Source organism: Engystomops pustulosus, chromosome 3, assembly GCF_040894005.1.
Source record: "Engystomops pustulosus chromosome 3, aEngPut4.maternal, whole genome shotgun sequence".
Classification (NCBI taxonomy): Eukaryota; Metazoa; Chordata; class Amphibia; order Anura; family Leptodactylidae; genus Engystomops; species Engystomops pustulosus.
In genome coordinates, this window is record NC_092413.1 from 188,480,535 (window position 1) to 188,504,770 (window position 24,236).

General features: G+C 45.6%; 1 protein-coding gene across 1 annotated transcript; it reads left to right on the forward strand.

The window, feature by feature from the left end:
- The first annotated feature begins 183 nt into the window (after positions 1–183).
- UBXN7 (UBX domain protein 7) lies at positions 184–22,790 on the forward strand. Its single transcript, XM_072143402.1, has 11 exons — positions 184–512; positions 3,018–3,168; positions 8,803–8,867; positions 9,260–9,325; positions 16,065–16,177; positions 17,687–17,833; positions 18,837–18,927; positions 19,247–19,374; positions 21,200–21,632; positions 21,709–21,788; positions 22,550–22,790. The coding sequence occupies exons 1-11, from the start codon at positions 455–457 to the stop codon at positions 22,709–22,711; spliced, it is 1,494 nt and encodes a 497-aa protein (XP_071999503.1). The 5' UTR covers positions 184–454; the 3' UTR covers positions 22,712–22,790.
- The last annotated feature ends 1,446 nt before the right edge of the window (positions 22,791–24,236 follow it).

Consider the following 24,236-nt stretch of genomic DNA (forward strand, 5'->3'; position numbering starts at 1 on the left):
CAATTGTTATATTTCAGTATATTTAGTCCGACTTTGGAACTTTCACACATCTCAACACACTGTGAACAGTCACATCAATAAAGTTTGTTGTAGCGCCCAACGCATGCGCGGTCCTGTCATCCCGGGGCTTTGACTGACAGAGCAAAGCATCACTATACATAGACGTGTCTTCTAGTCTACAATAACATGGCCGCCCGCTGAGAATTCTATCGCCGCACCCTGCCCTGCGCGCTGCCCGCAGTGTCCCCGCACCCATACACACATTCTTATGGCCGTGTGTAGTGATGCGCGGGTGTCTGCCGGGGCACGGTACACTATATAGCTGGATCAGAGCTGGGCCGGCAGTGTGGGGTATATGTACCTCTAGTGACCGCGGCTGCGCGGAGATGGGAGGACTGGGTGCTGACGGATGAGGCAGTGACGTCGGCGGTTGTTGTTGTTTGGCGCGGAGAAGATGGAGGCGGATGGCGGGGTCGCTGCCCAGTTGTTGAGGGAGTTCATCTCTATAACGGGTGAGGTGAATGGCGGCGGTGGTGGGAGGTGGGCGTATGGGGGCGCTGTGTAATGTCTGGTACATGGAGGCGCTCCTGTGCCATCCCCAGAGTATAAAGATGTCACAGCTCACCCCATACTGTGCATACAATGTGCGTATTCCGTGTTACGGGGCCTGACACGTCCATGTGAATGCTGTCATACAGACATGCGGTCCCCTGGCACCTCCCAGTCCTGATTTACCTGTTACATAGGTGCACCCTGTATACAGACACTATATACAGCACTCAGATCTATGGGCTGCACCATAACAGACGCATCCTCTACCCACTGGAGCGCAGAGGTCTGACTGCTGCCTCACACCCTGAGAAGTGGGTGTCCCCCACATACAGGGGCAACCTGCACCCCTCTTCTATGGTACCCTGCCCATACTGCAGCTCAAATAGAAGTGATGGCAGCATAGATCTAACGGGCACACACTAATAATAAATAATAATTCTTTATTTATAATAATAATAATTCTTTATTTATATAGCGCACACAGATTACGCAGCGCTGCACAAGCATGTCAAATTGGTCCCTGTCCCCATGGGGCTCACAATCTAAACAACCTAACAGTATGTTTTGAAGTGTGGGAGGAAACCGGAGTACCCGGAGGAAACCCACGCAAACACGGAGAGAACATACAAACTCTTTGCAGATGTTGACCAGGGTGGGATTTGAACCCAGGACCCCAGTGCTGCAGGGCAGATGTGCTACTCACTCAGCTACCGTGCCGCACTAGTTGGTACTTATGGGCAAATTCATTGGATTTGTAGTCCCCCCGTTCTCAAGACTGTCTGGGTGCTCTGGGGACAGTTCTAGGTTTCGGCATTATTATATGCATTTTGGAAAAGTTAGACATGTTTGTTGGAAGAAATCGTCCTATTCAAGTTTGATAGACCTATTTGATTTAAACGGAGCCTACCAGTAGTTTTGACCCATACAGAACTGAAGTGTTAGGTATTGTCCCTGGAGATCTGTGTAACCTTTTTGTGTGTATGGTTAGTAGCAGGACTGTGCAAAATAGATTTATATTAAAGGATTGTAACTGGACTAGGAGCACTTAGTACACACCGGTGTGTATGCCTGACCTCTTAACCAAATATAATGCCGCTGGGGAGCAGTTTGAATGTAAAGACCACAGCAGTGTGAGGAAAAGTCTTTTAGTGCTCAAAGTCCAGCTACAATCCTGGAATTAAAATGCATTTTGCACAGTCGTCCTGCTTATTTAAAGGTATGGTTACACAGATCTTTAAGACCAATATCTAACACTGTGCAGGTTTGTATAGTCAAAACTGCTTATTGATCCCTACACTCTCCTGCAGCGTAGTCTACACATGCCACAGCTAGTTCTTACCCGAAAATTAGCTCATTTTTTTTTAACTAGTTACAAATACAAAAGTATTTTTAGGAATGTTTAATGATTTATTTTTTTCATGTCACACTTGTCATTCTGTAAGGGATTTCTGTGCAGTAAAACGCATCAAAACCGATCAAAGTAATCATGAGCAAAAGCGATGGCATTAGAAGATAACACCATATAAGAGAAGTCCCTTCATAACATCACTACCTGTCACCCACAAAGAAGGCACTTTCTAAAGTAAGCAGCTCCTAGTGTTACCACGTTTTTAGCAGTGATACCCCTCGCATAAGGCAAGCAGACACTGGCACGCAGTACAATAGGAACCTCGGACCACGCACAAAGCGGTCCGGCATACTCATGAGGAGGCGCACATGAAGTCCGGGCGATCTGGGGAAGAAGCAGCGCCTCGGACCTCCCCCAAAAGAATATGCTTTGAGCACTGTCCGGCATTCCTATAGTATCGGTGGATTCCAAAAAAGCTAGCAGTTTATCACTGCTAAACATGGGCTACTGCTAGGAGCTGCTTACTTTAGTTTTTTATTTTTTATGGGTGACAGGTCCTCTTTAACAATCTTATCTGCACTGAGCATGCCCAGAAAACTCTCCATAAACCTCCCTGTGTCGCGTGCAGACCATTGCTGAATATGGCCAAAAGGCCGCTGTAAAGCAAATCTGTAAATGCTGTTACTAGATCTCAGGCAAGATGGCTGACCCCTTAGTCATGTAAGGAAAATACAATCTATGATCAGAAAAGGTTAACAAATAGGTTAAATGATTTATTATCTTGTTTTAATGAATTAAAATTAAAAAAGCGACACATTCCTTTTAACGGGAACCTGTGATTGACCCAGAAAACCACCAGGAGTATGTTGTCATACTGTTGTCTAGATGTTTTTTCTTTCATAGCCAAGTGTGGTGGTATCATCCTGAAGTTCAACTTTAAATTGAGATGTAAAATGGTTGTATAAAGTCTAGAGTCGAGTGATAGTCTCCATGTTCCATTCATTGTTTATGTATCGGGGGGGGAGATATGAAGCGCTGAGTACAGCCGTGACTTGGATGCTGTCAGTGTGTCACTATGGTTGATGGTCTTCTCTATAACCTATATCTTTTTCCATAGGCGCCAGTGAAAGTGTGGGCAAGCACATGTTAGAAGCATGCGGTCAGAATTTAGAAATGGCTGTCACAATGTTCCTGGATGGTGGTGGTATCGCAGAGGAGCCCAGCACAAGCTCTGCAGGGGCATCATCCACGGCCCGACCGGCTGCTGAGTAAGTGACCGCAAACCTATGGGATGATCACTTCTTGTGCCGCTGTCAGATCTTCAAGGGAAAAGGCAGATGCAGGGAACCTGTCAATTCTCCTGGTTGTTAGGATATGTACTACATGTGAACTAACTATTCGCAAAGCACTTATTTGTAGAACCCTGCGGTCACCATATTGTTACCTTTGTTATTTGAGCGTATCCCTAGTGGTCAGTTTTAATTATGTTTCTAGGTGTAGGTGAAGACTGTGTAACCTAATTTTTATCTTCTTATTGGCTTAGTGGTTTCCATACTAAAGGTTTTTGTTGTCAACTGAAATAACCCAAGGAGATTTATCAATGAGCAGAATTTGTGCACCAATTGTGACGTAGGAGCTGTTCTGCAATTCAGATTTAACATGGTGGCTTAGACCGCTGGTATATGACGTGATATTGTCTGCTCTGTATTCTTTTTGCTAATGATTCACATATTTTTCTGCAACCAGTTCCTCCGTATTTCCTACTCCTTGAGGGACTAGAGTATCATAATATACAAGGTTGGAAAAACATGCAGGTTCATCATGTCTAACCTATCAGATTAAACAAAAATTTTTTTTCTAGAACACGTGATCTTTTTGTTTTCACGAAAGGCATCCAGGTCTTTCTTGAACATGTACAGAAGATGCCCCCTGTCTATGGTGATGCTAGAACCACCTCTCCTCTAGGTGTATAGGATGCCCCCTGTCTATGGTGATGCTAGAACCACCTCTCCTCTAGGTGTATAGGATGCCCCCTGTCTATGGTGATGCTAGAACCACCTCTCCTCTAGGTGTATAGGATGCCCCCTGTCTATGGTGATGCTAGAACCACCTCTCCTCTAGGTGTAGAGGATGCCCCCTGTCTATGGTGATGCTAGAACCACCTCTCCTCTAGGTGTATAGGATGCCCCCTGCCTATGGTGATGGTAGAACCACCTCTCCTCTAGGTGTAGAGGATGCCCCTGTCTATGGTGATGGTAGAACCTCCTCTCCTCTAGGTGTATAGGATGCCCCCTGCCTATGGTGATGGTAGAACCACCTCTCCTCTAGGTGTAGAGGATGCCCCTGTCTATGGTGATGGTAGAACCTCCTCTCCTCTAGGTGTATAGGATGCCCCCTGTCTATGGTGATGGTAGAATCACCTCTCCCCTAGGTGTAGAGGATGCCCCTGTCTATGGTGATGGCAGTACCTCCTCTCCTCTAGGTGTAGAGGATGCCCCCTGTCTATGGTGATGGTAGAACCACCTCTCCTCTAGGTGTAGAGGATGCCCCCTGTCTATGGTGATGGTAGAACCATCTCTCCTCTAGGTGTAGAGGATGCCCCCTGTCTATGGTGATGGTAGAACCACCTCTCCTCTAGGTGTAGAGGATGCCCCCTGTCTATGGTGATGGTAGAACCTCCTCTCCTCTAGGTGTAGAGGATGCCCCCTGTCTATGGTGATGGTAGAACCACCTCTCCTCTAGGTGTAGAGGATGCCTCCTGTCTATGGTGATGGTAGAGCCGCCTCTCCTCTAGGTGTAGAGGATGTCCCCTGTCTATGGTGATAGTAGAACTGCCTCTCCTCTAGGTGTAGAGGATGCCCCCTGTCTATGGTGATAGTAGAACTGCCTCTCCTCTAGGTGTAGAGGATGCCCCTGTCTATGGTGATAGTAGAACCGCCTCTCCTCTAGGTGTAGAGGATTTCCCCTGTCTATGGTGATAGTAGAACTGCCTCTCCTCTAGGTGTAGAGGATGCCCCCTGTTTATGGTGATGGTAGAACCTCCTCTCCTCTAGGGGTAGCGGATGCCCCCTGTCTATGGTGATGGTAGAACCTCCTCTCCTCTAGGTGTAGAGGATGCCCCCTGTCTATGGTGATAGTAGAACCTCCTCTCCTCTAGGTGTAGAGGATGCCCCCTGTCTATGGTGATAGTAGAACCTCCTCTCCTCTAGGTGTAGAGGATGCCCACTGTCTATGGTGATAGTAGAACCTCCTCTCCTCTAGGTGTAGAGGATGCCCCCTGTCTATGGTGATAGTAGAACCTCCTCTCCTCTAGGTGTAGAGGATGCCCACTGTCTATGGTGATAGTAGAACCTCCTCTCCTCTAGGTGTAGAGGATGCCACCTGTCTATGGTGATGGTAGAACCACCTCTCCTCTAGGTGCAGAGCAGGGGTCCCCAAACTTTTTACATAGGGGGCCGTTCACTGTCCCCCTCAGACCATTGGAGGGCCGGACTAAAGTCTAAAAATAAATAGCGGTACATGTGACCGCATCCATAATACACTGGCACCCCCCCTCAATTAATTATTTAATATACTGCACCCCTCGTGAACTATTTTATATATTGGCCCAATTAATTAATTAATATACTGGGACCTCTCTCCATTAATTATTGAATATTCGCCCCCCCCCCCCATTAATTACTAAACTGCCCCATATAATTAATTATTTCCTATTCTGCCCCTCATAACTAACTATTGGCCCCCAGTCGCCACAATCTTTTTACTGCCCTTTTTAATAAAAAAATAAAAACCCTGTACTCACCTAAGTCTTCTATCTTCTTGCCGCGTCCGGGCAGGAAGGGGTGCGCGGCCGCGTGATGTCGTCATCACAGCGCGGCCGCGCAGCCTAGTTCATGGAGCGATGTGCGCCGGGGTTGTATTCCGGCCACATTGCTCCAGTAATAGTGCTCGAGTGGCCGATTCCGGCCGCACCAAGCACTATACAGTGACGGGCAGGAGCTTCCTGTCCGGATGGACGGAGGCTCCTGCCCGACTGTTGCAGGCCGCGAGGGCCCGGCGCTGGCGTGCCAAGTGTCGGGGCCGGATCAAAACGGTCCGCGGGCTGCATGTGGCCCGCGGGCCGTAGTTTGGGGAACCCTGGTGTAGAGGATGCCCCCTGTCTATGTGATGGTAGAACCACCTCTCCTCTAGGTGTAGAGGATGCCCCCTGTCTATGGTGATGGTAGAACCTCCTCTCCTCTAGGTGTAGAGGATGTCCCCTGTCTATGGTGATGGTAGAACCGCCACTCCTCTAGGTGTAGAGGATGTCTCCTGTCTATGGTGATGGTAGAACCGCCACTCCTCTAGGTGTAGAGGATGCCCCCTGTCTATGGTGATGGTAGAACTGCCTCTCCTCTAGGTGTAGCGGATGCCCCTGTCTATGGTGATGGTGGAACCTCCTCTCCTCTAGGTGTACAGGATGCCCCCTGTCTATGGTGATGGTAGAACTACCTCTTCTCTAGGTGTAGAGGATGTCTCCTGTCTATGGTGATGGTAGAGCCACATCTCTTCTAGGTGTAGAGGATGCCCCCTGTCTATGGTGATGGTAGAACCTCCTCTCCTCTAGGTGTAGAGGATGCCCCCTGTCTATGGTGATGGTATAACCGCCTCTCCCCTAGGTGTAGAGGATGCCCCCTGTCTATGGTGATGGTATAACCGCCTCTCCCCTAGGTGTAGAGGATGCCCCCTGTCTATGGTGATGGTATAACCTCCTCTCCTCTAGGTGTAGATGATGCCCCCTGTCTATGGTGATGGTAGAGCCGCCTCTCCTCTAGGTGTAGAGGATGCCCCCTGTCTATGGTGATGGTAGAACCTCCTCTCCTCTAGGTGTAGAGGATGCCCCCTGTCTATGGTGATGGTAGAGCCGCCTCTCCTCTAGGTGTAGAGGATGCCCCCTGTCTATGGTGATGGTAGAACCTCCTCTCCTCTAGGTGTAGAGGATGCCCCCTGTATATGGTGATGGTAGAACCACCTCTCCTCAATGGTATTACTATTAGCATAGCCCTATCTCTGTCCCTTTCAGTTATTTGCCATATAAACACATTATACATGCCCTGTGGAGCTGCGGTGAGGCAGATACAATGGGCACCATACAGGCTTGGCAGTGCAGAGATGGATCGGGATGACAATTTTAGATATGTCATTCATCTGTTGGATAGCACCATTTTGAGGGAATAGACATTATAGTGGGCATAATCTGTGCATTTATTCCTCTTCCATTATCGAACCCCCTATGACAGTGTTTAGGAGGATAAATTTCTGGGGCTGTGTATGAGACCCATAGAGGATGAACAGAGATTGTCTGCAGCTTCTCGCTTTTAACTTTTTATGCTTGTGCATCTCACAATAACTTTTAGATCCTATATTTACAAGGCTAAGGTGTCATCCATATGAATATAGGAGCATGTAGATGTTTGGGGTTATGTGGTGGCACCTCTGGTCCAATACAATATGCAATCTGGTGGCTGTGCTTTATGAATATACACATGCATTTATATTTGATACCATGTTATAACCAGCCGGTGATGTTGAAGTGATGTAGATGTTTAACAACTTTGTGAGCTCACCGTACTCAGCGGTTAGACACTTACAGTATAACTAAAATATATGTTGTAGATGTTTTGGAATAGTGAATGGGTCTTTTGGTAGCATATACGTCTATGGATTCTTACATGTAACCGGTGCCAGTACACAGGACCGTGTGCAGCCAGATATACCTGGATAATCACTTACATGATTATGGAAGACTATGCACAGGAAAAAACCAAGTTTCTCTTTTCTATTTACAAGCAAATGTTTATATAATAGAAACTTTTTGGAAAGGCAGTGGGCTGTATGCTGGGCCTTTCATGGATCTCCTCATTTCTCCCCAACCGGGTGTTCAGTCTCTATCACCCTCAAACCACCTCTTCACCCCTCTCTGTACTGTCCTGGTACACCTACTCTTCTCCATCTATACCTCTGGCCTAGGACATCTAAGTCCCACGGCTTTCAATACCATCCCTATGCAGATGACACAATATATCCAAATATCTTCTCTAAAACTTAACATGGACAAAACAGAACTCCTAATCATTTTGCTGCCTAAGTCCTCTGCTTAGAAGTGATCTTTGACTCACACCCAGGCCCTTACTACTTGGATACTGCAGCACTTTTCTGTGGTCTCACACCTTACTTTGTAATGCCTCTCCAATCTATCCTCATCTCTGCTGCCCGGCTTATCCATCTGTCTCCTCGCTTCTCCTCTCTGCCATTCTCTCCACTGGATACACATACGCACCATGAATTCAATTTAAAATATTAACATTGATTTACAAAGCCGCCCACAACCTGTCCCCAGCATATATCTCTGACTTCATGACCCAATACCTTCCCACACGTAATCTCTGTTCCTTACAGGACCTTCAGCTTCACTTAATTACCATCCGCTCTTCTCACAACCATCTCCAGGACTTCTAATTCTGCATTATCTGGAACTCTCTACCAAAATGTGTTGGACTTTCGCCAAACCTTCCAAATCTTCAAACGTGACCTCAAAACCCTCCTGTTTAGGATCAACTACAACACCCAATACCTGCAGTGCTCTGCTCCCTCACACGTGTCTCCATCTACCCTCACATATAGCTTGGGAGCCCTCACGGACAGGGTCCTCCTTCTGCTTGTCTCCAGATCACTGTCATTTTTTGTATTTCTACTTGCATTTGTTTTTGTCTTATTGTATTTTATGTAAATCCCCTAGTGATTGTACAGCACCATGGAATTAATGGTTTTCTATAAATATTAGATATTAAATATCAGTGAGTAATGATTTGAGTATTTTACCGCTATATACAGCGGCTCTAACATGTTGACTTTTGTTTCAGAGATGAAGTCCGTGCCCCTATACCCCAGAAACAAGAAATCCTTGTGGAGCCGGAAATGTTTGGCGGTAAGAGGATTGGGTGTTAACGGTTACCTGGCAAGTGTCCCTAGGGGTTGTCTCAGATGTGTTTACTCTCATATAATGTGTGTAAGAAAGGGAAACTTATCACAGGCTTTCATTTATACTGCTGTTTGGGCATACAGTGGCATATGTCACCCAAACCCTCCAGTCTTAAAATGTACACCTATAGATGATGCTAAATTTTGCAGTACACAAATTTTTGTCACTGCCACCGTTTACGCAAGAAGAAAAGTTGTACATGAAAATGATCTACACAAAATAATAATTTTAAGGGCTAAAAATATATTTCTAAAATTTACATGGAAAAAAAGAACATTTTAATTTTTGGAGGAAAGAGTAATTGTTATTATATATAATTTTGTTTCTCTCCGGTTTAGCTCCCAAAAGACGAAGACCTGCTCGATCCATATTTGATGGCTTCCGAGATTTTCAGACTGAAACCAGTAAGTATCTCTTCAAAGATCTTTTAATACCTAGGCCTGTGGCCATGACAAGGGGGAATCCTCTACACCTAGAGAAGAGGCGGTTCTACCATCACCATAGACAGGGGGCATCCTCTACACCTAGAGAAGAGACGATTCTACCATCACCATAGACAGGGGCATCCTCTACACCTAGGGGAGAGGTGGTTCTACTATCACCATAGACAGGGGGCATCCTCTTGGTTTTACCATTGTCGTAGACAAGGGGCATCCTATACACCTAGAGAAGAGGAGGTTCTACCATCACCATAGACAGGGGACATCCTCTACACCTAGAGGAGAGGTGGTTCTACCATCACCATAGACAGGGGGCATCCTCTACACCTAGAGGAGAGGAGGTTCTACCATTACCATAGACAGGGGACATCCTCTACACCTAGAGGAGAGGAGGTTCTACCATTACCATAGACAGGGGACATCATTTACACCTAGAGGAGAGGCGATTCTACCATCACCATAGACAGGGGACATCCTCTACACCTAGGGGAGAGATGGTTCTACCATCACCATAGACAGGGGGCATCCTCTACACCAAGGGGAGAGGTGGTTCTACCATCACCATAGACAAGGGGCATCCTATACACCTAGAGGAGAGGAGGTTCTACCATCATCATAGACAGGGGGCATCCTCTACACCTAGAGGATAGGAGGTTCTACCATCACCATAGATAGGGGGCATCCTCTACACCTAGAGGAGAGGCGGTTCTACCATCACCATAGACAGGGGGCATCCTCTACACCTAGAGGAGAGGCGGTTCTACCATCACCATAGACAGGGGGCATCCTCTACACCTAGAGGAGAGGCGGTTCTACCATCACCATAGATAGGGGGCATCCTCTACACCTAGAGGAGAGGAGGTTCTTCCATCACCATAGACAGGGGGCATCCTCTACACCTAGAGGAGAGGAGGTTCTTCCATTACCATAGACAGGGGGCATCCTCTACACCTAGAGGAGAGAAGGTTCTACCATCATCATAGACAGGGGGCATCCTCTACAACTAGAGGAGAGGCGGTTCTACCATCACCATAGACAGGGGCATCCTCTACACCTAGAGGAGAGGTGGTTCTACCATCACCATAGACAGGGGGCATCCTCTACACCTAGAGGAGAGGTGGTTCTATCATCACCATAGACAGGAGACATCCTCTACACCTAGAGAAGAGACAGTTCTACCATCACCATAGACAGGGGCATTCTCTACAACTAGAGGAGAGGTGGTTCTACCATCACCATAGACAGGGGGCATCCTCTACACCTAGAGAAGAGACGATTCTACCATCACCATAGACGGGGGCATCTTCTACACCTAGAGGAGAGGAGGTTCTACCATCACCATAGACAGGGGGCATCCTCTTGGTTTTACCATTGTCATAGACAAGGGGCATCCTATACACCTAGAGGAGAGGAGGTTCTACCATCACCATAGACAGGGGGCATCCTCTTGGTTTTACCATTGTCATAGACAGGGGACATCCTCTACACCTAGAGGAGAGGAGGTTCTACCATCACCATAGACACGGGGCATCCTCTACACCTAGAGGAGAGGCGGTTCTACCATCACCATAGATAGGGGCATCCTCTACACCTAGAGGAGAGGAGGTTCTTCCATCACCATAGACAGGGGGCATCCTCTACACCTAGAGGAGAGGAGGTTCTTCCATTACCATAGACAGGGGGCATCCTCTACACCTAGAGGAGAGAAGGTTCTACCATCATCATAGACAGGGGCATCCTCTACAACTAGAGGAGAGGCGGTTCTACCATCACCATAGACAGGGGCATCCTCTACACCTAGAGGAGAGGTGGTTCTACCATCACCATAGACAGGCGCATCCTCTACACCTAGAGGAGAGGTGGTTCTACCATCACCATAGACAGGGGGCATCCTCTACACCTAGAGGAGAGGAGGTTCTACTATCACCATAGACAGGGGGCATCCTCTACACCTAGAGGAGAGGTGGTTCTACCATCACCATAGACAGGGGGCATCCTCTACACCTAGAGGAGAGGTGGTTCTACCATCACCATAGACAGGGGGCATCCTCTACACCTAGAGGAGAGGTGGTTCTACCATCACCATAGACAGGGGGCATCCTCTACACCTAGAGGAGAGGTGGTTCTATCATCACCATAGACAGGAGACATCCTCTACACCTAGAGGAGAGGAGGTTCTACATCGCTATAAACAGGGGCATCCTCTACACCTAGGGGAGAGGAGGTTCTACCATCACCATAGACAGGGGGCATCCTCTACACCTAGAGAAGAGACGATTCTACCATCACCATAGACGGGGGCATCTTCTACACCTAGAGGAGAGGAGGTTCTACCATCACCATAGACAGGGGGCATCCTCTTGGTTTTACCATTGTCATAGACAAGGGGCATCCTATACACCTAGAGGAGAGGAGGTTCTACCATCACCATAGACAGGGGGCATCCTCTTGGTTTTACCATTGTCATAGACAGGGGACATCCTCTACACCTAGAGGAGAGGAGGTTCTACCATCACCATAGACACGGGGCATCCTCTACACCTAGAGGAGAGGCGGTTCTACCATCACCATAGATAGGGGCATCCTCTACACCTAGAGGAGAGGAGGTTCTTCCATCACCATAGACAGGGGGCATCCTCTACACCTAGAGGAGAGGAGGTTCTTCCATTACCATAGACAGGGGGCATCCTCTACACCTAGAGGAGAGAAGGTTCTACCATCATCATAGACAGGGGCATCCTCTACAACTAGAGGAGAGGCGGTTCTACCATCACCATAGACAGGGGCATCCTCTACACCTAGAGGAGAGGTGTTTCTACCATCACCATAGACAGGCGCATCCTCTACACCTAGAGGAGAGGTGGTTCTACCATCACCATAGACAGGGGGCATCCTCTACACCTAGAGGAGAGGAGGTTCTACTATCACCATAGACAGGGGCATCCTCTACACCTAGAGGAGAGGTGGTTCTACCATCACCATAGACAGGGGGCATCCTCTACACCTAGAGGAGAGGTGGTTCTACCATCACCATAGACAGGGGGCATCCTCTACACCTAGAGGAGAGGTGGTTCTACCATCACCATAGACAGGGGGCATCCTCTACACCTAGAGGAGAGGTGGTTCTATCATCACCATAGACAGGAGACATCCTCTACACCTAGAGAAGAGACAGTTCTACCATCACCATAGACAGGGGCATTCTCTACAACTAGAGGAGAGGTGGTTCTACCATCACCATAGACAGGGGGCATCCTCTACACCTAGAGAAGAGACGATTCTACCATCACCATAGACGGGGGCATCTTCTACACCTAGAGGAGAGGAGGTTCTACCATCACCATAGACAGGGGGCATCCTCTTGGTTTTACCATTGTCATAGACAAGGGGCATCCTATACACCTAGAGGAGAGGAGGTTCTACCATCACCATAGACAGGGGACATTCTCTACACCTAGAGGAGAGGTGGTTCTACCATCATCATAGACAGGGGACATCCTCTACACCTAGAGGAGAGGAGGTTCTACCATCACCATAGACAGGGGACATCATTTACACCTAGAGGAGAGGCGATTCTACCATCACCATAGACAAGGGGCATCCTCTACACCTAGGGGAGAGGTGGTTCTACCATCACCATAGACAGGGGGCATCCTCTACACCTAGAGGAGAGGTGGTTCTACCATCATCATAGACAGGGGCATCCTCTACACCTAGAGGAGAGGTGGTTCTATCATCACCATAGACAGGGGCATCCTCTACACCTAGAGGAGAGGCGGATCTACCATCACCATAGACAGGGGGCATCCTCTTGATTTTACCATTGTCATAGACATGGGGCATCCTATACACCTAGAGGAGAGGAGGTTCTACCATCATCATAGACAGGGGACATCCTATACACCTAGAGGAGAGGAGGTTCTACCATCATCATAGACAGGGGACATCCTCTACACCTAGAGGAGAGGTGGTTCTACCATCACCATAGACAGGCGCATCCTCTACACCTAGAGGAGAGGAGGTTCTACCATCACCATAGACAGGGAACATCCTCTACACCTAGAGGAGAGGCTGATCTACCATCACCATAGACAGGGGGCATCCTCTACACCTAGAGGAGAGGTGGTTCTACCATCACCATAGACAGGGGGCATCCTCTACACCTAGAGGAGAGGCTGATCTACCATCACCATAGACAGGGGACATCCTCTACACCTAGAGGAGAGGTGGTTCTACCATCACCATAGACAGGCGCATCCTCTACACCTAGAGGAGAGGAGGTTCTACCATCACCATAGACAGGGAACATCCTCTACACCTAGAGGAGAGGCTGATCTACCATCACCATAGACAGGGGGCATCCTCTACACCTAGAGGAGAGGTGGTTCTACCATCACCATAGACAGGGAACATCCTCTACACCTAGAGGAGAGGCTGATCTACCATCACCATAGACAGGGGACATCCTCTACACCTAGAGGAGAGGTGGTTCTACCATCACCATAGACAGGCGCATCCTCTACACCTAGAGGAGAGGAGGTTCTACCATCACCATAGACAGGGAACATCCTCTACACCTAGAGGAGAGGCTGATCTACCATCACCATAGACAGGGGGCATCCTCTACACCTAGAGGAGAGGTGGTTCTACCATCACCATAGACAGGGGGCATCCTCTACACCTAGAGGAGAGGCGGTTCTACCATCACCATAGACAGGGGGCATCCTCTACACCTAGAGGAGAGGTGGTTCTACCATCACCATAGACAGGGGGCATCCTCTACACCTAGAGGAGAGGCGGATCTACCATCACCATAGACAGGGGGAATCCTCTACACCTAGAGGAGAAGCAGTTCTACCATCACCATAGACAGGGGGCATCCTCTACACCTAGAGGAGAGGAGGTTATACCATCACCATAGACAGGGGGCATCCTCTACACCTAGAGGAGAGGTGGTTCTACCATCATCATAGACAGGGGGCATCCTCTACACCTAGAGGAGAGGTGGTTCTACCATCACCATAGACAGGGGTATCCTCTACACCTAGAGGAGAAGCAGTTCTACCATCACCATAGACAGGGGGCATCCTCTACACCTAGAGGAGAGGAGGTTATACCATCACCATAGACAGGGGGAATCCTCTACACCTAGAGGAGAAGCAGTTCTACCATCACCATAGACAGGGGACATCCTCTACACCTAGAGGAGAAGCAGTTCTACCATCACCATAGACAGGGGGAATCCTCTACACCTAGAGGAGAAGCAGTTCTACCATCACCATAGACAGGGGACATCCTCTACACATAGAGGAGAGGCGGTTCTACCATCACCATAGACAGGGGGCATCCTCTACACCTAGAGGAGAGGAGGTTCTACCATCACCATAGACAGGAGGCATCCTCTACACCTAGAGGAGAGGAGGTTCTACCATCCCCATAGACAGGGGGTATCCTCTACACCTAGAGGAGAGGCGGTTCTACCATCACCATAGACAGGGGGTATCCTCTACACCTAGAGGAGAGGAGGTTCTACCATCACCATAGACAGGGGGTATCCTCTACACCTAGAGGAGAGGAGGTTCTACCATCACCATAGACAGGGGCATCCTCTACACCTAGAGGAGAGGTGGTTCTACCATCACCATAGACAGGGGACATCCTCTACACCTAGAAGAGAAGCAGTTCTACCATCACCATAGACAGGGGACATCCTCTACACCTAGGGGAGAAGCAGTTCTACCATCACCATAGACAGGGGGCATCCTCTTGATTTTACCATTGTCATAGACAAGGGGCATCCTATACACCTAGAGGAGAGGAGGTTCTACCATCACCATAGACAGGAGGCATCCTCTACACATAGAGGAGAGGAGGTTCTGCCATCACCATAGACAGGGGACATCCTCTACACCTAGAGGAGAAGTGGTTCTACCATCACCATAGACAGGGAGCATCCTCTACACCTAGAGGAGAGGAGGTTCTACCATCACCATAGACAGGAGACATCCTCTACACCTAGAGGAGAGGTGGTTCTACCATCACCATAGACAGAGGGCATCCTCTACACCTAGAGGAGAGGCGGTTCTACCATCACCATAGACAGGAGACATCCTCTACACCTAGAGGAGAGGAGGTTCTACCATCACCATAGACAGGAGACATCCTCTACACCTAGAGGAGAGGAGGTTCTACCATCACCATAGACAGGGGGTATCCTCTACACCTAGAGGAGAGGCGGTTCTACCATCGCCATAGTCAGGGATTCTTTACTGTTAGAGCAGTGGGACTGTAATTTTCTGCTGCAGGAGGTATATTGCACACAAGTCTTTTTGTAACCTTATATACTGATACTATGATAGTTTTCGCTTACTGTTCCATTAAGGCTTTCTGCAAATGATCAAGGCAAAATCAACTGAGAATAGTGGACTTATAACCAATATTGTATTTTCATGGCCAATTTGCCTCAGTCTGGCTTTAGTTTTTCATGGATCTTCATAAACTATAGCCTAAGTGATCCATGTAAAATGGTTCTGCTCACCAGGGGGCGCTACAATTTACTAAGTAACAGCAACATCTACACTGGAGCTCTTAAAGGATTTTTACAGAAAACCTTTTAAGTTCTGGGCAAATAACAAGCCCAATCTGCTCTTTCTATTCTATTTTTTCCTAAATCTTGTTTCCCACTCTATCCTGGTTTCTGCAGTCCGCCAAGAACAGGAATTGCGGAATGGAGGAGTGGTCGATAAGAAATTGACTACATTGGCTGATCTGTTCCGACCGCCCATTGATCTCATGCATAAAGGCAGTTTTGAGACGGTAAGTGCCATTTGCTTATGTAAAAGATTACTTTTAGGTTCAACTTTTATATATTACTTTTGATTTATGTATAATGCGTACCTCGCAAATGATATATAGGTTTACTTTATACTTTATATAAGTGCTCACATTGTCCCGTAGATATCCCTTATTTGTTGTCTATGGGACGTTTATATATGTCCAGAGATAAAGGTCCAACGACTGAGACCATGAGCTGTCCCTACTGCCCAGTACTAATGGAGTGGTGGTGCATGTGTATTAACCATTTGAAGACTGCCCAGTATCACCGTTTCAGCATTCCTATAGAATTTAGTGGTTTACCATGCATCGTACTGCTCTATTCTTTTGAGTGCGGGATTGTCTGAGTGATCTGCACTAGATGGAGAATAAGTGTTTTTTGAGCAACCCCTTAGGTTGTCTTGTCTCCCTTTATGATTATATTGTATATTAATATTTGGGGATTATATGCAATCCTAGTTTAGAATCAGATCCAATTGGTGGCATTTTGCCTAATGTCAGATTGGCAGGAAGTATTCCTGGCGAACCACTTTAAGCTACGTTCATATCTTACATTTGAATTACATTTTGAAACACAATTTTAAGCTCATTGTGAAGGAGTTGCTTGTGAATTCAGATGCATTTACAACCAAACGCTGGCGTTCTGCAATTGGCATCACATGTTTTCCTTGTTAATTGGCAAAACATGTGTTAGTAGTTCCGGAAAGCAAGTGTTTTGGTCTAGATGAATCTGAGTTTGGGAGTCCCTTCTCCCCGCTGCTTTTGAATTGTTTTGCAAAACACAATTTAAGCGCATTGTTTGATTGTGGCCTTAAATTAAAGGTGAATTCTAGATTTTAGGCCTAAAAGTGAGTCTGATGTGACAAGCTTACATCGTATGCTTGTTGGAATTTCCGTCTCAAATGCTCAGAGACCACAACTGATCGGACGTGCCGAGTTCAGCTCCGGTATCTGAGCGCTTGGCCGGACATTCCAGCAAGCACTGACTCGCTTGCGGGTTTTGGGCCCTAGTCCCCAGTCCTGGCTGTCCTGTTGACTTGCCACTAGGCTCAGCCTCTGCATCTGCTAAAGTTACGTTGTTGATTTATTTTGTAGAAGGATGTGAGTAGGAAACACTTTAAGAAGTAGGACACTTTTTAAGGAGTGCTGAAATTGAATAAAAACATGATAATAGCATAGGCAGTTCTGCTATTACACATGTTATTTTTCTGATTTCAGAACACCTTAAAAGGAGATGAAGTAATAAAGTAGTAAAAGAAGAAATCCAGAGAGGACCAGGCAGTGGCAGCATCCTGTATTCGTGTGAGTCAGGCTCCTCCTTTTTGGTGCATATTTCTATTCTGCCTAAATGATCTACTGCGTGTAAGTTATAGGTGCCCTAAATGCTTTATGTATCTGAAAAAAAAATCAATGACCCCCTGCAATATTCACTTTGTACTGCAGTATTGTTTTTAAGAATGATCTTATGTGATAAATATATTCATTTCACAGGCCAAAGAGTGTGGGCAGCTAAAGAACAAGTGGCTGATGATCAATATCCAGAATGTGCAGGATTTTTCTTGTCAGTGTTTAAACAGGGACATCTGGAGCAATGATTCTGTGAAGACTCTAATTCGGGAACATTTTATATTTTGGCAGGTAGGTTTCTTCCACTAGGTACTAAGAGAGATACTGTAACTATTCATTTAGGCCCAGGTCACGCTTGCGCTTGAACCTCCATTATTTTCCATCCCCAAAATTATCATAAGGGCGGGTTCACATTGCCAAATTGTGGTGGGTTGTTTTTTTTCTTACATCAGTTATTTTTCACTGAAGTCATTTTGGCCTACAGGCCCATACAGATTTGTTTTCTCTTCTTGGCTTCAGTGTTTTTTCACTGATCCATTACTTAGCCATTCTTTTTAATAGGCTATTTCACACTTTAAATTGTTTTTACACTGACCAGTGGACAAAATAAACTGGTGACAGAGCTGTGTGTTTGGTTCTGTCTACTTTATAGCGTCTGGCACAGGGTAAGGTGAAAGGTCCAGGGTCTGGGTGCTTGGCTCATTTGGCTTGTGCGGTTCACACATTACAGTGGTGTGAATCAGGGAGTCAGATTCTCCATTCATTCCTATAAAATGTTACGTCATTATACTAGTGATGAAAGGAGAAACAAGCTTCCGGTTAACATATTACAGTGGTGTGAATCAGGGAGGCGGTTTTGATGGTGGATATGTAGTTATGCTCGTTTCTAGAACTAACATTATGTGGAGTTTTAATACAATATTAAGGAGACCATCATGCTTTTTATAAAGTAGTCTTCCATATATTGATAGCCCACAGATGTCCTGGTACCCAAAGGGTGGGAGGCTACTTTATTAATAACATTTGATGGAAGAACAGAGTCCTCGATCTTGGATCGGTATGTCCATCAGTGTTTATCTAAGTAAAAAAGCAAAAAATGGACAAATAGGCGCCAACAGGTAAGGTACATCATAGTTTGGCAGCATAGAGTCCTGGATCCCTGATCGTTATGTCCAGTGGTGTTGATTATGTCAGAGGTATTTTGGTGGCAATTGTCCTGCTGTTTTTCAATAGCATTTCAAGAACTCTATACTGTGCACCCTAACAGGAGCATTTTAATTTTGTGTTTTCTTAGGTTTATCACGACAGTGAAGAGGGGCAGAGATATATCCAGTTTTACAAGTTACCAGATTTCCCATATGTCTCCATATTGGATCCTCGTACAGGTGACTGGCTACAATAATTACTAGTGAATTTGTTTTGTTCTTGATTTCTTTAACGTGATTTTTCAAAAATTACAACCTATCATGTTTCTAAAGAGTTGGTAGAGCTCCTACTAATCGCAAAAACACAATTACAGTCTCTTCCACACCCTCCAGTTCCCCCACTGCGGCTAGGAGGAGCCCAAAGACTTTGGATAGTGCAGAACTATTTGTCGGTCAATAGAATGCATGCTTTTTAATTCAAATTCAGGAGAAGGGCAACACCCCTTTCACATATTTTTTTTATAGATCAGTTTTTCTTTTTTCCTTCTTACCACTAAAGGCCAAAAGATGGTTGAATGGCACAAATTAGATGTTAACTCATTCCTGGAACAAGTTACAGGATTCTTAGCGGAGCACGGTCAGCTTGATGGACTTTCCAGCAGCCCACCTAAGAAACGCCTGCGTTCTGTGAGTATGAGAAACTTATGTTCCCTGAAATATTGCTATAAACTCGTGTTGGTATAAGTATGTGTTTTTTGTTTTAGTTTTTTTTTTTTTTGTTTTAAAAGTAATTTTTTTCAGCCAAACATCAATTGCATCCAATTTCATACAAACAATATCCTTAGAATGCAAGATGTATATACACAATGCTATTTACACAAGTACATTGTTGTTAGTAGCATATAAATTGGCTTCAAAAGGAAAATGAATGGAGAGGGGCGGAAGTTCAAAATGGTTCCATTTAAACCAAGTGGGGAAGGGGTAAAAAACGGGAGGGGGGGGGGACAAGGTGGTGGCAGATGCCATCATGTACAACATACAAACAACCTTACATATATACATTTGTTCCATGTGAAAGAATATGAAAGATAAATTCAGGTAAACAGATCACATGTTTCAACCGAATATCTCAGAAAAGAACTACAAATATGGCCCATGTGTGTACTAGAGCAGTGCACTTTAGCGTAGTTTGAATGGTGGGGGGGAGATGTCCCTACTTCTCCTACATGTTTTTTACCTTATTTCTTAATTTCTGAAATGGTGCCAAGGCTTCCATAGTTTGCAAGTGTTATGTTTTCTATCTGATCAGCTATTTCCTCTTGCCTGCATATTTGATCAATTTAATTAAGCCTCTCAGGTATAGGTGGTGGTGCCTTTGATGAGGTATCATTAGTTTTGTGGCTTGTATCATAATGGTTGCCAGACTATTTTTAGAAGGTGTCCAGGATTTATAAGGCAGCCATAGCAATACAGTGGCTGGGGACAAGGAAATACTGATTGTAGTATCGAGGTTAGTGATTTTAGCAACTTCTTGCCAGAATGCCCTCAAATCTGGACATGACCAAAGGATGGGTATGGGTACCTCCAGGTGTGCTGCATCTCCAGCAAAGGTACTGAAATTGCAGGTCCATGTGAGAAAGAGTTCTAGGCGTTCTGTTTTCCTGGAATCTGACACGCATGGAGAATCCATGGGGATTTAAGTGATATCTTTATCTTTAAATCCCATTCTTAACTCTGATTCCTCTGTAATAAACAGGCAGGTTTTGCATCAGGGTTACATTCTGATAATAGGTTCTCATAAGCTACAGATAGTGGTCCCCTTGGTGGTTGTTGTAGCATAATGGACTCAAGCCACCCAAGTGATTTTGAAGAAGATCTTTTGGAGTTTAGTTGTCTAACCAACATTTCAACCTGTTTATCTAGAAATTGTATACATGGGAAAGGTTGTGTAGGTGTGTTAGTGGTCAGCTGGTATATGCATGTTAAAGGGCGCCAGACCATCATTTGGGTTCCCATTCAGTCAACCAGAATGAATAGCAATTGCAAACCCAGCCTCAGCCGTCAATTTCATGTTTTAGATGGTTATAGATTATTAGTCGGATGCTGTAAGAGCTGATTAGACTGGGTTATAGATGTGCAGGACTGTCCAAAGCCTCTGGCACATGAACATCTTTTTAACTGTGTCTCATCTGCTGATTCAATAGATAGGATATGGACAAATTGATTTCTATGGCCTCAAATGTCCTTGGCTTCCATGGACCCATGTATGAGCCGTCCGAGCAGGAAACCTCGGAGCAGGTGCCATTCTTGCTGTGGTTTGAGGCTTAGACGGTCTTGATTGCTGTAATTGAAGTGTTAGCATGGCAAAGAGATGGGACCATTCATGTGCAAGAGGGCTAAGATGTGATTGTCTTTCTGAGAAGTGTATTGTATCTTTCTTTAGAGAACTATTGATTATAGTTTCCTTAATCTTGCTCCTCTAATTTGCGTTAGTGGTCTTACTGTCCTCCAGGAGAGCCTCATCGATGCAAGTGAGGACAGTCAGCTAGAGGCAGCGATACGCGCCTCCCTGCAAGAAACCCACTTCGACTCTACAGTCAGTAAACCGGCCGCTCGATATGAAGAGGAGTCGGACACGGAGCTGTACTCTGGCAGTGAAGAGTTCATCTCCGTCTGTGGATCAGATCACGAGGAAGAAGAGGAGAGGCCAGCAGTGTCCTTGCCAGAGACTGAAAACTCCTGCAGTAAATCTCGGAAGGCCACATCTAAAACCCTTGGGCACAGGAAAGACGATTTGAGTCGAGCAGAGGCAGTTGTTGAAGAATTAGAAGACAACTCCTCAAACCACCATGCGCTACCTGAAAAGACTCCTACAGAATCTCAAGATACTAAAGACAGTTTTGGGAATGATGACTCTTCAGAAGACTGTCCAGATGCTAGTAATGGTTTGTACTGTGTATACCTACTTTTTTTTTCCCATGAAAGCTTGTGGAGTACTTATTACACTTTTGTTTTCTGCAGGTCCCAAAGCAAAGCTAATGTTGCGATACCCAGACGGTAAAAGGGAACAGATTTCACTTCCTGAAAAAGCCAAGTTGATGGTATGTATTTCACATCGCCTATAACGCCTCAGGCGTGAGTAACTCAGGCGTGAAAACACATCTGTATTGACCAGGTTTTTACTTTTTGATAAACAAGTGTAAAAAAAAAATAATAATTGTATAAATCTAGTAATTGAATTGGGGACTCATTTTGGTGCCTTAAAAGTTGGAGCTGTTTTAAGTGTGTTTGATTCTGGAAATAACACTCGTTTTCTTCGATCAGGCCTACTTTTGGAAATCTGCTATTGCCACCTTACAAAAGTTTGCGCTGCTCATACTAGGGGTCATTTAATGTTTAATTTTTAACATTTCTTAAATGTCACATTTTATGGCTTTTGACTTGAGATTTGCTATCAGGTCGCCGAAACCTGTGATTTCCTGTGGTGAGGTGTTCTTGGTCATCCACTTTGGATGCTCCAACACTAATAAGCCATAAGAGCCATAGTCATAAGAACAAGGAACTATTTTCATCAACATCTTCTAAACTAGAGATGCTGAAGAGAAATGGAACCAAATTATTTCTTGGTTCCTGTAGAAATTGAATTTGAAATATGTTGGGTTGACAAGGGAACAAGGATGAAATAATAAAGCTTCATGATGGGTCTGGGGATAAAGTTATAGTAAATTACCAACATCCAGAGGTCACAGTGGGCACAGAGGTCCGTCTGTAACTACGGGTCGTCTGTAAGTCGGGTCTTCTAAAGTCGTGGACTGGCCGTAGATATGATTGACTAACTTTGCTCTTCCATCTTGTCTCCCAGGCTCTAGTCAAGCACGTGCAGCAGAAAGGATATCCCAACGAGAGGTTTGAGCTCCTAACAAATTTTCCACGACGGAAGTTATCACATTTGGACTATGATATCACTTTACAAGACGCCGGTTTGTGTCCTCAAGAGACTGTGTTTGTACAAGAAAGGAATTGACCAACTTCATATCTTCTTCCTGTTCACATTCTGTTACTTTGCCACTCCTAATAAGATTTTTTTTTCTTTATTTCCCCAACTTGGCTTTGTCTCATCCTTAATGCCTATTGCTTGGCAAATCTCCATGACATCCGGTGGTTGGGGGAGGCCTGGCTGGGAGATGAAGGAACCGTAAAGAAAGATATAACCTGTCGCACGTCTCTCTTCAGTAGTATTAGTCCTTCACTAGGACTAAGCAGCCTCTCGTGATGCCAGTAACTCCCTGGCACACACAACCCTGTAAGTCTTCTATTTTTTATTTGGGGCTTCAATGACTCTTATTTATTATTTTTTATATTTTTTTCAATTTTCTTTTTTCCCCAAAAGCTGCAAAGCTTACATTAAACATTTGACATGTTAATTCTGAAACTCTGACCCATTGTCAACCTTACATTGCCATTGTCTCTGAATTTGTTGCAAAATACCTGTGAAACTGGAGATGACCTGGTCTAATATTCCAATACCGGAGATGGCAACGGGCTAATGGAGGATGTATTTTGCCAATGTTAAATACGTTTTCCGCAAAAAATTCTTTTAGCGTGGTGTTGATGGGCCACGGCGATTCCTATTTTATGCTTTGGATTATTAGGTGGTCATAGAATTTAAAAAATTGCAATTTCCTAGTGCAAAGTACAATTACAAAATGTTTTATTTATGACAAAGGCTCCACAGCTTTGCATGTCTTTCATTAGGATGGTTCAAGTGTCGCTTTTGCACAAGCCGCTAATTTAAGGTACTAAAAGAAAAGCTGAAAAGACAAAAAATAAATCCCAGCGCACCCTCCGTTCGTTTCCTCCTTTCCTTACATTTTAAACCATGTAACATAATGGAATACTCTCTCTACGTCTTAAGGAGACCTCAGCCATTCCTCCCTTTTGGTTTGTTCATCCTCCACTGACCTGGTTGTAAGGCAACTGGCTGGAGCAGGAGCCTCCATACTGTGCTTTGTTTGTAATATTGTTAACCCCCAGCACTATAGGTGGCCATCAGTTGATGTTAAAGCAGATTATCAGCCCCTGTTCTGTGCAGGATTTCTACAGAACTTTATGTGTATGTCCAGGATTTTGGCTTGATCCTCCCATGTAGTGACAGCTGCTTATTTTAATGTATTTGATGTGTCTGGTATTGCAGGTCAGCATGTTCACTGGTCTATAGATGAGACGCAGAACAAATCTTGGCCTACAGAAAGTCTAACGACAAAAGCCTTAGTATTTCTCATGGCTAGACAGGCGGCTTGTGACGCACCATATAGAGACACATAAAGTCCCTCTAGATCCTCCACTTGCCTCTACACGGTTTGAGATGAGAGGACCCAAACTTTGTTTTAGTTGCTGTGATTGGACAGTGGGAAAACCCCTGGTTAATCACCGGCATGGCTGCAAGATAGGGCATCACTTTTCCACATAGGCTCCAGCAAGGGAGGGACGCTCGCAAACCTCTGGACCCAAATGTAAACAGTAATTTCGGCTCCTGCCCACAACTTTGA

Coding starts and splice junctions, on each gene's coding strand:
- UBXN7 (XM_072143402.1), top strand. CDS start 455: ATGGAGGCGGATGGCGGGGTCGCTGCCCAGTTGTTGAGGGAGTTCATC. Junction 8,868..9,259: donor GGAGCCGGAAATGTTTGGCG/GTAAGAGGATTG, acceptor TCTCCGGTTTAG/CTCCCAAAAGACGAAGACCT. Junction 21,789..22,549: donor CTGAAAAAGCCAAGTTGATG/GTATGTATTTCA, acceptor CTTGTCTCCCAG/GCTCTAGTCAAGCACGTGCA.